This window comes from Procambarus clarkii, chromosome 70 (genome assembly GCF_040958095.1).
Source record: "Procambarus clarkii isolate CNS0578487 chromosome 70, FALCON_Pclarkii_2.0, whole genome shotgun sequence".
Lineage (NCBI taxonomy): Eukaryota > Metazoa > Arthropoda > Malacostraca > Decapoda > Cambaridae > Procambarus > Procambarus clarkii.
In genome coordinates, this window is record NC_091219.1 from 2422312 (window position 1) to 2436344 (window position 14033).

At 44.2% G+C, this 14033-nt stretch overlaps 1 protein-coding gene across 1 annotated transcript; it reads right to left on the reverse strand.

Annotated features, from left to right (window-relative positions):
* Positions 1-4921: 4921 nt before the first annotated feature.
* LOC138356135 (uncharacterized) lies at positions 4922-7370 on the reverse strand. The gene is made up of 4 exons (XM_069311881.1): positions 6582-7370; positions 5830-6378; positions 5553-5676; positions 4922-4980 (listed from the first exon to the last, which is right to left on the reverse strand). The coding sequence occupies exons 1-4, from the start codon at positions 7368-7370 to the stop codon at positions 4922-4924; spliced, it is 1521 nt and encodes a 506-aa protein (XP_069167982.1).
* Positions 7371-14033: the final 6663 nt, after the last annotated feature.

Below are 14033 nucleotides of genomic sequence, written 5' to 3' on the forward strand. Positions count from 1 at the left end.
GGGAAATTGCCTTAACACTGACACGAATTTCCCCGTTCCCATCGACTGCTACAGAGCACTAGCAAGTCTAATCATCACTGGTATGGGATCTACGAGTCTGTTGCTGCTCGTATGCACATTCCCCCACGATCCCAGATCACTGTACCTCTACCCCCTGCATACAATAATGTCTTAAACCCCTCCAAGCGACGACTTCGGCCGGATTCTGTGACGACCGATGTCGTAGGTGAAGCAGGAAGCATCAGCAGTTGTAGTCCAGCCACCACCACGCCCTATACATCAATTTGGCCGAATTGAGTACAGGAACGTCTTGACAAGGTGGCGGCTGAGTTCAGAATGATGCTACACAACGGCTATTCCCGCGTCCTTCTCGAAATAACCAATGAGAGGAAGGCATACAGCGGCCTACCCCTCTCATCCAATCAGCGACGGTGTAGCATAGCCCCTAGGGCAGCTCCAAGATGGCCGACCAACATGGCGGCTCAAGATGTTTACTAAGATGGCGGCTGTCTCCATGACAACCACTCAAGTGGCCAGCGAGCGTGGGACCCCACATGTTTCACCCCACGCCTGCGGCCTAGGCGTTCGCGCGCAAAGTTGTCTGGCTCCATGCCATACAATGAGATGATGCTATCAGCTCTAGCACTGTCCACAGACATGCCACCCCGGCCAGGGTAACATTTATGGACTGCTGATGACTGGGGCTCTCACATGAGCCCAAACACTAGATGTTTCGGTTGCTGGTACAAAACTTAAGTCCGCCCACTTAACAAGTGCACTTAACAAGTGTACTGGCTCCCACAGGCATAAGAGCACTATTGTAAGTGAGCTGGTGAACCACCTCCTCACAACCAGAGGTCAGCAGCGGCTACGTCACGAGCCGACTAGGACAGGCATCCAGCACTTATTGCCGGCATCTCCTGTCATCACTAGATGGCATTGTCCATTGTGACGGTGTTCCCCCCCTTATATTTCTCCCACGCCAGCTGTAAAAGTCATATCCACTTTACCCGAGCGATCTCTACGTTGTGGGCAACAATTTGACGTATGTGGGAACGTGTAGTGTTCTCGTGTTGGCGAGAAATTGGTGAAAGAAGAGTATTTTGGCCTTTGGTTTAGGCCCTTTTGGACGCCAATATGGCGCCGGTCCCTCCGTTCTCCCGCCAAAACTGTATGACGTCAGTGGCACCAGATTGGTCATGGACAGTGACGTGGCACAGGGAGCCCATGAGAAACGCCCCTGGCAAGTATGACGTCACGAGAGCAGGGGGGTCCGGAGATCGCCCTCGCGCTACCAGTTGGATACGACACGTTGACGAGGTCGGACGTGCGTACGTTAGTCCTGTCAGTTTCACAGTTGTACCCCGCTCCCGTGGATTTTACGCGTCACCCGGAGTATGCAAGTACGCTGTGAGGTCTTCCTTCATTCATGTGTTGGACCGAAGAGGGAATTGACGGAATATTGAGCAACAAGTGCTCCAGGGACAGATGCTTGGCAAGAAGAAGTGAAGTCTGTGCAGTGACGTATGTGACGTCTGAGACAGTTCACCCGTCTTGTGACGACGTAGCGGCTGGGCCAATCCACCGGGAAACAGCGGAAGAAGAACACTAATTTGGAATCAGGACGACTGCAGCCGAGAGTAGGACTGCAGACGTACTGGCGAGGAGAAGTCGACGGCCAGGAGACCGACTCCAACCCTTCAAGTTGTGGAGGAGCACGGGGCCTGCAGAGGACAGAGCACGGAGACGACGCGTTATTTTGGGATGTTGATTGGGTTCCTGGAGAGAGCATCAGTGTGTGTGTGGGGACGTTCCCTACGAGTCGAGAGCCGGGACCAGGAGCTGCAATTCGACTATCACCGGAGGGCGAGTCCACATTAGTGAGGTGGAAGTAGGTGATTCTAGTTTCCCTCCCAATTCCCCTTTAGTCAGCTATATTTAGCCAGAGTATCTTCTATGTCGTGAGCAAGGCTCACTAATGTCTATGTCACGGTAGGACACAGTTGTGAAGAGTGAGGCTGTATAAAGCTCTCACAGAATATATTTGTGGTGTGTGGGAGCACCGGTGATTATTGAAGAGATTGCTGTGTCCCGGATGATTTCTTTCATGTGACATTAATATTATAAATTATGCCAGGGAATATATATATATATATATATATATATATATATATATATATATATATATATATATATATATATATATATATATATAAATATATATATATATATATATATATATATATATATATATATATATATATATATATATATATATATATATATATAAGTGTACCAGTTATTCGTGTTAGGCTGTGTGCCCAGTACTATCTTATTATTATTGATATTGAGGAATTGATATATATATATATATAAATATATATATATATATATATATATATATATATATATATATATATATATATATATATATATATATATATATATATATATATATATATATATGCTAGAGTGTTGAATAACATTTTCATGTGTACAGTGATTTATTGTGTTATCGCCTTCGAAAGGAATTACTGAGTCTAAGGCCAGTACAGTGGTTAATTGCATTCATTATCATTATTATGATCTGCCGTGCATAATGCCTTTACAGTGAATTACTGTGTTTATTGCTGTAGAAATGATTTATGGAGCTTGAGACCAGTGAAGTGACTCATTGCGTTCTATTGCCATTATAGCAGATATTGTGTTGATTGCAAATATTGTGATTACTGCGAATTTAAAGAAACAGGCGCTTAACGCCAGGAAACAAGTACAGAGGAGTTCACACGGTGAGGAGGGCTGCCCAGCTGAATATGACAGGAGGGGGAGTATTGATGAGTTCCAGTTTTATGAAGAGAGAGTGATTTACTGCCATGTACTTGTTGCTTCGTTGTTGATATGGATATACTACCTTGTGTGTTTTAAGTAAAATACAAAACTACCTTTGCGTTTGTATTATCCCTCCCCTATCTTGTTGCTATAGAACAGTTGGAAAGAGTGAGAGTGATAGAAATACATACCTGCCTGTGACCAGTTTTAACGAGTGAGCTCTCTGCCACTAGTACCACAATCCCACGATACCACTGACATGTTACTGGACACGGGAAACACCAGTTGGCGACCTTGCAGTTAGTTGTAGAGCCCTTGTCGGGGTGGGCACACGGTTGGGAGAGAGCTGACTGTGTTCTCACTCATCTTTGGCTATAAGGCCGGCTGGAGATCGACTGGGATAATCTCCTGGCGAACAGTGGCGTCGTGAGGATTGAGTGAAGACCCGCAGGGTTACGGTGAGTAACAGTTATCGCTAATACTACTTGGTGGTGTCTGAAGGGAGAGAGGGACACCCCGACATTGGCGTCCATTGACGGGATATTAAGTACGGTTATTTATACTTATACTGTTACTTACTCTTTACATTAACCCTGGCACCATGTTGTGGGATTTTCGAGAGCGGACTCACAGATGGCGTGGACTTCACGGCTTCGTGCTCTGGTGAGGAATTTTGGTTCGTAACACCTCCCCACCAAAAAAAATTGGTTTGGGTTTCTAAAAACAATAAAGGAAACAAACCAATTTAATCAGTTGTTTAGATGCGAGACAATGCAACGGCTACAACATTATCCACTCCTTTCATGTGCTCAATCTGGAGGGGATATTGTTGCAGATGTAGACTCCATCTGGTGAGTCGAAGATTCTTCTGTTTAAACTGGGCGAGAAACTTTAGAAGGTTGTGGTCAGTTCGTACTAGGATAGGGTGACTATTACTAGTTAGATACACTTCATAGTGTTGGACTGAACTGATCAAAGCCAACGTCTCTTTCTCTATGACGGAATAGTTTAGCTGACTGGGGGTAAACTTCTTAGAATGGTAGGCTACAGGATGTTCCACCCCTTTTTCATCTGACTGAGATAATACAGGCCCCAGGCCATAGTCGGAAGCTTCGACTGTTAGGATAAATCTATCCTCATAACTCGGGGACCTGAGGATTGGAGAAGAGATTAGAATCGCCTTGAGGCTCTCAAAAGCTTCCTGGCAATGTTCATCCCATGACAGTTTCACACCCATCCTCAAAAGATTTGTCAGGGAGGCGGCTATGGATGAAAAATTAGGGACAAACTTACGATAGAAACCAGCTATACCAAGGAAACGCAAGATGTCCTTCCTGGTGGCTGGTGTAGGGTACTGGACTATTGCCTCTACTTTGCTGGCCTTTGGCGCAATCCATCCTCCTCCTACCTTATGACCTAAAAAGATGACAGAAGTTTTGGCAAACTCAGATTTGTGCAGGTTGACTACCAACCCTGACTGGAGTATGGCCTCGAAGAAGTCCTCTATGTGACGTAGATGGTCCTGCCAATTAACATCATATATTAATACATCATCGATGTAGACCAAGGTATTTTCTACGTCACGCAACACAATACCCATCAGCCTCTGGAAGGTGGATGCTGCGTTTTTCATCCCAAACGGCATCACCTGACATTCAAACAGGCCGTCGGGAGTCACGAACGCAGATATGGGTTTGGCCCTCTCCGTGAGGGGAACTTGCCAATAGCCCTTAAATAGGTCAAATTTCGTCAGGTAGCTAGCTTTGCCTATGGCATCGAGACATTCCTCTACTCTGGGGAGAGGATAGGTATCAGCTACTGTGACCTTATTCACCTGGCGATAATCAATACAGAAACGGTATTTCTTACCAGGTTTGGGCACTAGTAGCATCGGGGATGACCATGGGCTCGTGCTTGGGGCTATCAGATGGTGTTTCAACATGTACTCCACCTCATCTTCCACCACCTTTTTCTTCAGGGGATAGAGTCGGTAGGGGTGTTGCTTTATAGGCCGGACTCCTTCCTCCAGTACAACGTCATGCTGTAGGACAGGCATGTTAGTCCTGGAACATCTCTGAAGATTGTCTTGTATCTACGGATCATTTTCAGCAATGAAGGTTGACCTCCTCCGTTCACATGCGTCAATTTTGCCTGCAAATTGCACAGAATCTCGGAATTAGTTAGTACATTCTCATCCTCCTCAATGCCATCTTTAGTTGTCACCGTGGTTATTGGGAGTGTATCTTGGCCCTCATATTTTTTTAATCTGGTTGACATGAACCTAAGTTTCCTTCTTTCTGCGGTCTGGAGTGTTAAGAAGGTAATTGTGACTAGTAACCTTTCTTAAGACCTGGTAAGGACATACAAATTTAGCACTTAAACTTCCAGTCACTGTACGAGTACATACCAAAACTAGATCCCCTACCAGGAAATCCCTTTGTTTGGTGCTCTTATCGTACCTGCTCTTGGTGATCTTCTGAGTATTCTCTAAGGTTTTCTTTGCCATCTCCCAAGCAGAGAACAACCTACCTTTATTTGTAGATAGCCAGTCCACAACGTCTACGTTGGTCTCCTCGTTCAGTCGTTCACAAGGTCTAGTGCCACTTCTAAGGGACCTCTCACAGAGTGGCCATAAATCATTTCGAATGGGGAGATTCCTAGCGATTCATTAGGTACTGATCTTACCGCAAATAGGAGGTAGGGTAGGTCTTCAACCCACTAACTCTGCTGGTCATAGCAAAACTTCCTAAGCATGCCCTTCAGCGTCTGGTGGAAACGCTTCAAAGCTCCTTGCGACTCGGGATGGTAGGCACTGGAGGTAATATGTTGGATTCCTAGGTCGGCGATCTGTTGGCGAAACAAACGAGACATAATATTCGATTCCTGATCCGTCTGAATGGTCTTAGGGAGACCAGATCACGAGACGAACCAGAGTAAATGTTTCACCAAGACCTTAGCTGTGATGGTCTTAAGGGGGATCGCTTCTGGGTACCTACTAACCCGATTAAATATAGTGAGCAAATACTGCACCCCTGAGGTAGAAGGCGGAAGCGGGCCAACTATATCCAGAATGAGGTGCTCGAAGGGCTCACCTATGGATGGGATAGGGCATAAAGGAGCTTTGGGGACAGGCTGGTTTGCTTTCCCTGCCATCTGGCATGCGTGACAGGTTTTGCAGAAGCGACGTATGTCCTTCTTCATGTGCAGCCAGTAGAAACTCTTAGCTAGTCGATGAAAGGTTTTCGAGACCCCACCATGTCCAACAAATCTATCGGCATGAGCCGTTTCTAACAGCTTAGATTGGAACACGGCTGGGACGACTATCTGCTTTCCTACCTCAGTTGACTGGGGGTATTTCGGTGGACACCTGCGACACAGTACTTCATTCGACCAGACGTACAGATAACCTTCTTTCGTAGGAGACTCTATGGTATTAGCCAACTTTTGTACCTGAGGGTCCTTCCTCTGCTCTTCTAGCAGACTAGCTTTAGTCCAGCATTCAGGAACTGGCATCGGGACGGGCGGGTCAGGTGAATGGCTACTCGTAACCTGTGGGATAGGAGGAGAGTCAAACAAAGTATTTAAATCTGATGGTACCTGGAATTGAGCCTGAGACCTTGTTTGCACTATCGTAATTGGACTTGGATCTTCCATGACCAGGGGATAGTTAGGAAACAAACCTAGGGCTCAGTCATTGGCCAAAATAACGTCAATTCCTTCTATGGGAAGACTGTCCACCACAGCTAACTTACACTCTCGCCTTTGAAGTGTTGGGACTCTAGATATACCTTTATCAAAGGGGCAACGTACAATGTGGAAGGAAAACCGCCTAGGATTACCTTCTGTGTCACATTCACTGATACACCTTCGGGTAATGACTTTTCCAAAATCAGAGACTGGGCAGCTCCACTGTCTCTGAGTACTACCACGGGCTTACCCGAGTGGTCACTTGATACATCCCCTTGTGAAGTATATGGGGCGAACAACTCTTTCCTCTTCTCTAGGGTGGCCATCGGTGGTACTATACTACTTACCAGCATAACTTCCCTATGTGGATTGTTACCCATATTGCTACGACACTTAGCAGCCATGTGCCCTTTCTTTCCACAGGTCCAACACATTATGTCCCTTTTTGGACTAAACCTCTTAGGACTATCTTGGGTTAACTTGGTGGCACTACGAGGGGCGGTCTTCTCCTCTGGTTTATGTTTTGCCGAATATCTTGAGTAGGTCTTTGGGACATACCTAGCAGATGGCCTATGCGTCAAGATGTATTCTTCAGCCATAGTGGCTGCTGCACTTAAGGTCTCCACCTGTTGTTCCTCTAAGTATGTCTTCAGATCCCCTGATAGGCAGTCTTTGAAGTCCTCTAGCAGTTTGAGCTGCTCGAGGTCTTCTTTTGTCTTCACCTTCCGAGAAGCACACCACTCCTGAAAAAGCCGTTCCTTTATGGTCGCAAACTCGGTGAACGTGTGCTTCGAGGACTTCTTCAGGTTCCTGAACTTCTGCCTATAAGCCTCAGGCACCAACTGGTAAGCCATGAGCACTACATCTTCACCTTGTCGTAATACCAGCTTGGTTGTTCAATGATTGTGAATGCAACATGTAGATACTTAAAGAAAATGTTTGTGTATATATAGCATAATAACAGCACAAACAGTATAGTGGGATGAGGAATGTTGGTGACTGAGGTAACATCGTTTGCTTGCTGGGGTATTGGTGACCACTATGTTGTTTGGACACCATACCAGATTAGTAGTACATTTGGGTCACGCATTTTATTATATAAATATGACACTACACACTATTGAATAATATTACTGCAAAAAAGTGAGAAAAATTAATTGAGATATTGAAATAATTAGATAATATACCTTTGTGGCAACTCCCGCCTGTCAGGGTGGAGTAATCCACCACAGGACGCTTACTCTGTAAACGCCTCAATTTTGTCAAACTTCCCTGCCCTATTGTGGCCAAAATATGTTACCTACAATTTATTTTTTTTTCCAGTGATTAGGGAACTCGAATGAATACTTTTATAAGACGATAAACAAAGAAAAATATTTTTTATTTTTTTGCGCCAGGCGGTGTTGAAGGCTATTAAGGCAAGCGCCTCCCAGGGCATAACAATTAAGTCTACCACTTAATTATGGTAAGGTTTAAATATAACCCCACCAAAATGTGTTAATGGATGTTTACTGGTGAAAATAAGTTACAAAATATGTTATACTCTCTGCAGAAAAGTATTAAATACAATTAAATAATTTTTTTTTAATTAATAATGAAATCAATCACCAGTAAATTTCCCCACATAATTTATGGTGCTTTAAACTGGATGAACCAGAAATGCTAAACTGGTTCATCATATACAGAAATAATGAAATTATTGGTTCTTGAACCAGAAATATAATTTATAGTCCTCCGAACCTAGATTGTTCCTTAATGATAATGGATCACACAGGTCCATCAAATTAAATAAACTAGTGCAATAAATCAATGATATATTAAACACATAGCATCAGTCACAGACTGGTCAGTAGCCTAGCCTCACCGCAGTTTTGTGGAGTTTATCCACCAAATTCGTGGAGTGTGATTGGTACACTGCCACCGTGGAGTGAGGACGTGTCGCCTGACCTCTCCGGCGGTTGGTGGTGGCTTGCCGCTTTAGTTGAGGGGTGTGGGTGTTTTTGCCCTCCATGCATTCGCCAAGTGGTGCTTGGGTGATCATCGGTGATTCTCTGTGATGGGGGGACTTCTTCCCCCCTGTTGTGCGTGTGCACTTTGTAGGCCTGGAATTTTCTGGTCGTGCCGGGTATCCGGAGGTTGAACTTGTAATGTGTGACATGCTCCTTGTCCCTGTGGATGTGATTTACGGTATTGAACTGGTTACTGCTCATCGAGTGATTGTTAAATTTGTGGGAGACGCGGAGTACAGGCGTTTCTCCAGCACTGCCCCTGCCGGGTGGTGTCGGCACTGTGGAGATTTCCGATCAGAGTGGTGCATTGACGTACATGAGTGTTCATGGGGCGCCCTTGGAGTTTTCCGAGGACCTCTTGTGGCGTTACTTCGGGAGGTTTGATGCTGTCGTCAGTGTGAGGCTGCACAAGCTTTCCTCAGGGAAGTTCCAGGGTTTGCATACAAACATTTGGACCCTGGCGATGCGCCTGAGGGTGGACATTCTGTCCTCCATTCGGCTCCTCGGATATTATGTTCGAGTGTATTATTCCTGTCAACCACAGACATGTTTTCGGTGTGGCCTGCTGGGGCATCAGGCTGCCGGGTGTTCTGAGGCTGCTGTCGCCCCAGTGAACCTCTTCCGTGAGGAGGATTTTCCACTGCTCCCTGTGGAGGAGGATTCAGTGGGTGGGGATGTGTCCATCCCATTGGCTGCTGAGGGCCCCCCTGTGGCGCCCAACGCATCTCCTGCTGTGGTGGCCTCTCTTGCAGGAGTTGTCTTGCCTTCAGATGTGTAGCCTGCTCCCGTTGGTGTCCCTGATGGTCCCGTGGGTCTTCCGGTGGATCTATGTACGTCGTCTCCGTCTTCTCCACCTGCTGCACATGTCCCTGCACCCTCGCCATGTGTCTCGGCTGTGCTGGGTGCTGGGATGGATACAGGGCCTCCTATTGTGCTTGGCCTGGTACCCCATGTGGTTGAGGATGCTGCCATCCTGTGGAGAGAATTGGTTCGCACTGCTTGTGATGCCCATGTTTCTGGGTTGGCCTTTGGATCTGATGATGTGAGGCCAGAGCCCAAGCGTTCCTGGCGTTCTTCTTCTGTCAGGGCTGATGTGGGAGATTTCAACGACTGGATCTTCCAGCGATGGCGGTGAGGTTCCGGTTGTGTCACATTCTTCAGTGGTGGCGGAGGCACAGCCATGTGCCTGTGGCTGCCAGTGTCGGTGTTTCTTCTGGTGTGGTGCCTGTGAAGCTTGCTTCTGGTGCGTTGACTGCATCGGATGGTTTTGGTTCCTCCTGCTAGTGAGCGTGGTGACCTGGTGGTGGTATTAAAGAAGACGGTTTGCTCTGGGGGTTCCGTGCCCCCAGCTTTGTCGCAAGTTTCATCGGCGGCAGTTTTCCCGCTTCTCCCATCTCCGACCGTCTCTTCTGCATCTCCTGCGGTGTCTGGTGTGGTGTTGCCGTCTCGGCGGCCATCATCTTCTTCTGTGCATCAGGCGGCCGGGCCGTCCTGGTCGCCTACATCCGCTTCTTTCTTGTCTTCTACTTCCAGGGAGGGGGTGGTTTGCTCTACCTTACCTCTTTATACGACTATTGCCACCCAGCTCCAGGAGCTGCCACTTTCGCCTGATCTGACGATTCCTGAGTTTATGCACTCCCCCCCTGAGGCAGGGGAATCGTTGTCCTACCGACCGGGAGTATTTAATATGGGAGGCCTATAAGCAGACATATCCTCCGCATGACTTTGCTGAGAAATATTCGCCTCCCATTGAGGTGTTTTCTCCCTTTAAGTGGTTTTTTTTTGTGTGTGTGTGCTATGTGTTGTGTCCGTTTGTATGCGTGGATGTGGGGTGCGGTTGCGTGCCTGTGTGTGGGTGGGCCAGGTTTGTTTTTCTGGTTCTTGCGTGATCTGTGCTTGTTGTGGGGTAGTTGCTGCCCTTCGGGCTGCTTGTGTTGCTCTGCTTCTGTTTGGTCTCTTTGTCATGAATTGGCGCAGTGATTTTCCTTATGTTTCTGTGTTATATTTATTTTATTGTAGTTATGTACTTGTGCCTCTCCGTGTGGTTTCTGGGGCCTGTAAGCTTGTTTTGTGTTGGGTTTCAATAGTTGGATTGTTGGGTGCGGGTTGGGTACTTTGTACTTGTACTTATGTGCTTATTGTTGGTTGTCTTGTCGGCCCTTCAGGCCAGTGTTTTGTGTATTTGATAATTTGTACTTTTGTGACTGTAATTTGTGATTTTGTGATCTGTTTGTCTGTTCTCATTTTATTGTAATTGTATGCGTGCTTGCCTGTGTGTTATATATGAACGACATGTATTCACTGTTCTTTTTATACTATATTGCATTATGTTTGGGTTTTGTTGTCAGCCCTTCAAGCCGGTATTTTCTTTGATTTTGTACTTTGTAATTTTGTAATTTGTGTTTGTGTTCTGTTTGTTTTGTTCTAGTATTTATATGCATGCATGCATGTAAAAATAAAAAATAAATAAATATTCATGGAGTGTTATATCTGTGGAGTTTTACCACATAAATTAAATACATCCAAATTGTAGCTTTGTTTTTGCTGAGTTTACCTACTATATTGTGATGTTTAATTTTGTAAACGGTAACTAATAAAATAATTACTACCAAAATAACACCAGAGGTTAATGATAGGCTACCAACAACAATTGTGTATATAATTTCTCTGAGTGCAGAGATATTTACCATATAAACTACAACTCCAATTAAAATATATCGCCTTTTGTCTCCACTACAAAATATTCTAGTAGCTAGAGGCCAACTTGCGTTATAGGTAGGATGTTACCATTGATTAGTGTTGATTTAAATATTGATCAACCTAGTCTCATTTATATTAAAATAGCCTAGTGTTGTTCTAAATATTGAACACCCTACCCAGCATAAACAAAACGTTGTGGCAACCTCCAAAAACATTTCAATAGGGTTGTGAAAAAGACAAGTTGCATGTGGTTCAACAGGCACATGAGCAACCGTTAACCCAAGAATGATAAAAGTTTTTATTTATATAATATGGTAAATGATGATTTTTCTAACACTAGTTTCACACTAATATATTACAAAAATACATTTTTCTTGTTCAAATATTAAATTGATGTACATTACATATAAATTGTGATTTTTGTTCCATAGCTTTATGAAACATTCGTAAAACATTTAGTTACTCGAAGATTGGATTATAATTTTTGGGTTAGATTGCTAATATATTAACTTACATAATACTATTTGTTCCATTTTATATTATTATTATTTGCTCATGTTTATATATTAAATATATGTCTTTTGAAATGTAAAACTAGGAGTACATATAGGTGAGTATAACTTAGTGAGCACTGCTAGGTGAATACAAGTAGGTGAGTACAACTTAGTGAGCACTGCTAGGTACCTGCTTGATGGGGTTCTGGGAGTTCTTCTACTCCCCAAGCCCGGTCCGAGGCCAGGCTCGACTTGTGAGAGTTTCGTTCACCAGGTTGTTGCTTGGAGCGGCCCGCAGGGCCACGTACCCACCACAGCTTAGCTGATCTGGAACTTCTCTTAGAAAACAGTCCAGTTTTCTCTTGAAGATGTCCATGGTTGTTCCGGCAATATTTCTTATAGTTACTGGGAGGACGTTGAACAACCGCGGACCTCTGATGTTTATACAGTGCTCTCTGATTGTGCCTATGGCACCTCTGCTCTTCACTGGTTCAATCTTGCATTTTCTTCCATATCGTTCACTCCAGTTCGTTGTTATTTTACTGTGTAGATTTGGGACCTGGCCCACCAGTATTTTCCATGTGTATATTATTTGGTATTTCTCTTGTCTCCTTTCTAGAGAGTACATTTGGAGAGCTTTGAGACGATTCCAATAATTTAGGTGTTTTATCTCGTCTATGCATGCCATATACGTTCTCTGTATTTCCCATATTTCAGCAATCTCTCCTGCTCTGAAGGCAGAAGTTAGTACTGAACAGTACTCAAGACGGGACAACACAAGTGACTTCAAGAGTACAACCATTGTGATAGGATCCCTGGAATTGAAAGTTCTTGTAATCCATCCGATCATTTTTCTGGCTGACGCAATATTTGCTTCATTATGCTCCCTAAATGTTAGATCGTAGGACATCATTATTCCCAAGTCCTCGACATGCTGTTTTTCTACTATGGGAAGATTTGATTGTGTTTTGTACCCTGTAATATGTTTCAGATCCTCATTTTTGCCGTACCTGAGTACTTGAAATTTATCACTGTTAAACATCATGTTATTTTCTGCTGCCCAATCGAAAACTTTGTTGACATCTGCTTGTAGTTTTTCAATGTCTTCAGTAGAGGTAATTTTCATGCAGATTTTTGTGTCATCTGCAAAGGACACCACGAAGCTGTGACGTGTATTTTTGTCTATATCAGATATGTGAATAAGTAACAGTAGTGGTGCAAGGACTGTACCTTGAGATAGAGAGCTTTTAACATCACTTGGACTCGATTTTATCTGATTGACTGTTACTCTTTGTGTTCTGTTCGACAGGAAATTGAGTATCCAGCGTCCTACTTTTCCAGTTATTCCCAGTGACCTCATTTTGTGAGCTATCACCCCATGGTCACATTTGTCAAACGCCTTTGCAAAGTCTGTGTATACAACATCTGCTTTTTGCTTTTCTTCTAGGGCTTCTGTGATTTTGTCATAGTGGTTGAGTAACTGTGATAGACAGGATCTTCCCGCTCTAAATCCATGTTGTCCTGGGTTGTGCAATTCATTGTTTTCCATAAAACTAGAATTTTGATTCCTAATCACTATTTCAAACACTTTTATTATGTGTGATGTTAGTGCAACAGGCCTATAATTTTTTGCCAAGGCTTTGCTGCCCCCCTTGTGCAACGGAGATAGATCTGCAGATTTAAGTGCTGCTGGTATCTCTCCTGTATCCAGGCTCTTTCTCCATATTACGCTGAGTGCTATCGCTACTGGTACTTTACATTTCTTTATGAATATTGAATTCCATGAGTCAGGCCCAGGAGCTGAGTGCATAGGCATATTGTCAATTTCTCTTTCAAAGTCTTCCGAGTTTGTGGTAATATCCGTTATATTATCTTCTGCTTGAATGTCATTCATAAAGAAGCTGTCTGGGTCATCAACTTTCATGTTGTTTATTGGTGTGCTAAACATAGCCTCATACTGGCTTCTTAGAATTTCACTAATCTCTTTGTTGTCCTCTGTGTACGTACCTTCATTTGTAATTAACGGTCCAGTACTGGTCGAAGTTTTTGATTTTGATTTTGCATATGTGAAAAAATATTTCGGATTTTTCCTTATCTCTTGTATAACTTTCTGTTCCATTACCATTTCCTCAGACTCATATGATTGCTTCAACGTCTGTTCTATTTCTTCAATCTCCATGCTTAGGCTTATTTTCCTTGCTTGTGATAGTTGTGTCTGCCGAAGCACGTCCGTTATTTTTTTCTTTCTGTACAGTCGTCTGCGTTCTCTTTCTAGAGTGGTCCTCTTTCTGCCCCTCCTCACAGGCACGTGCTT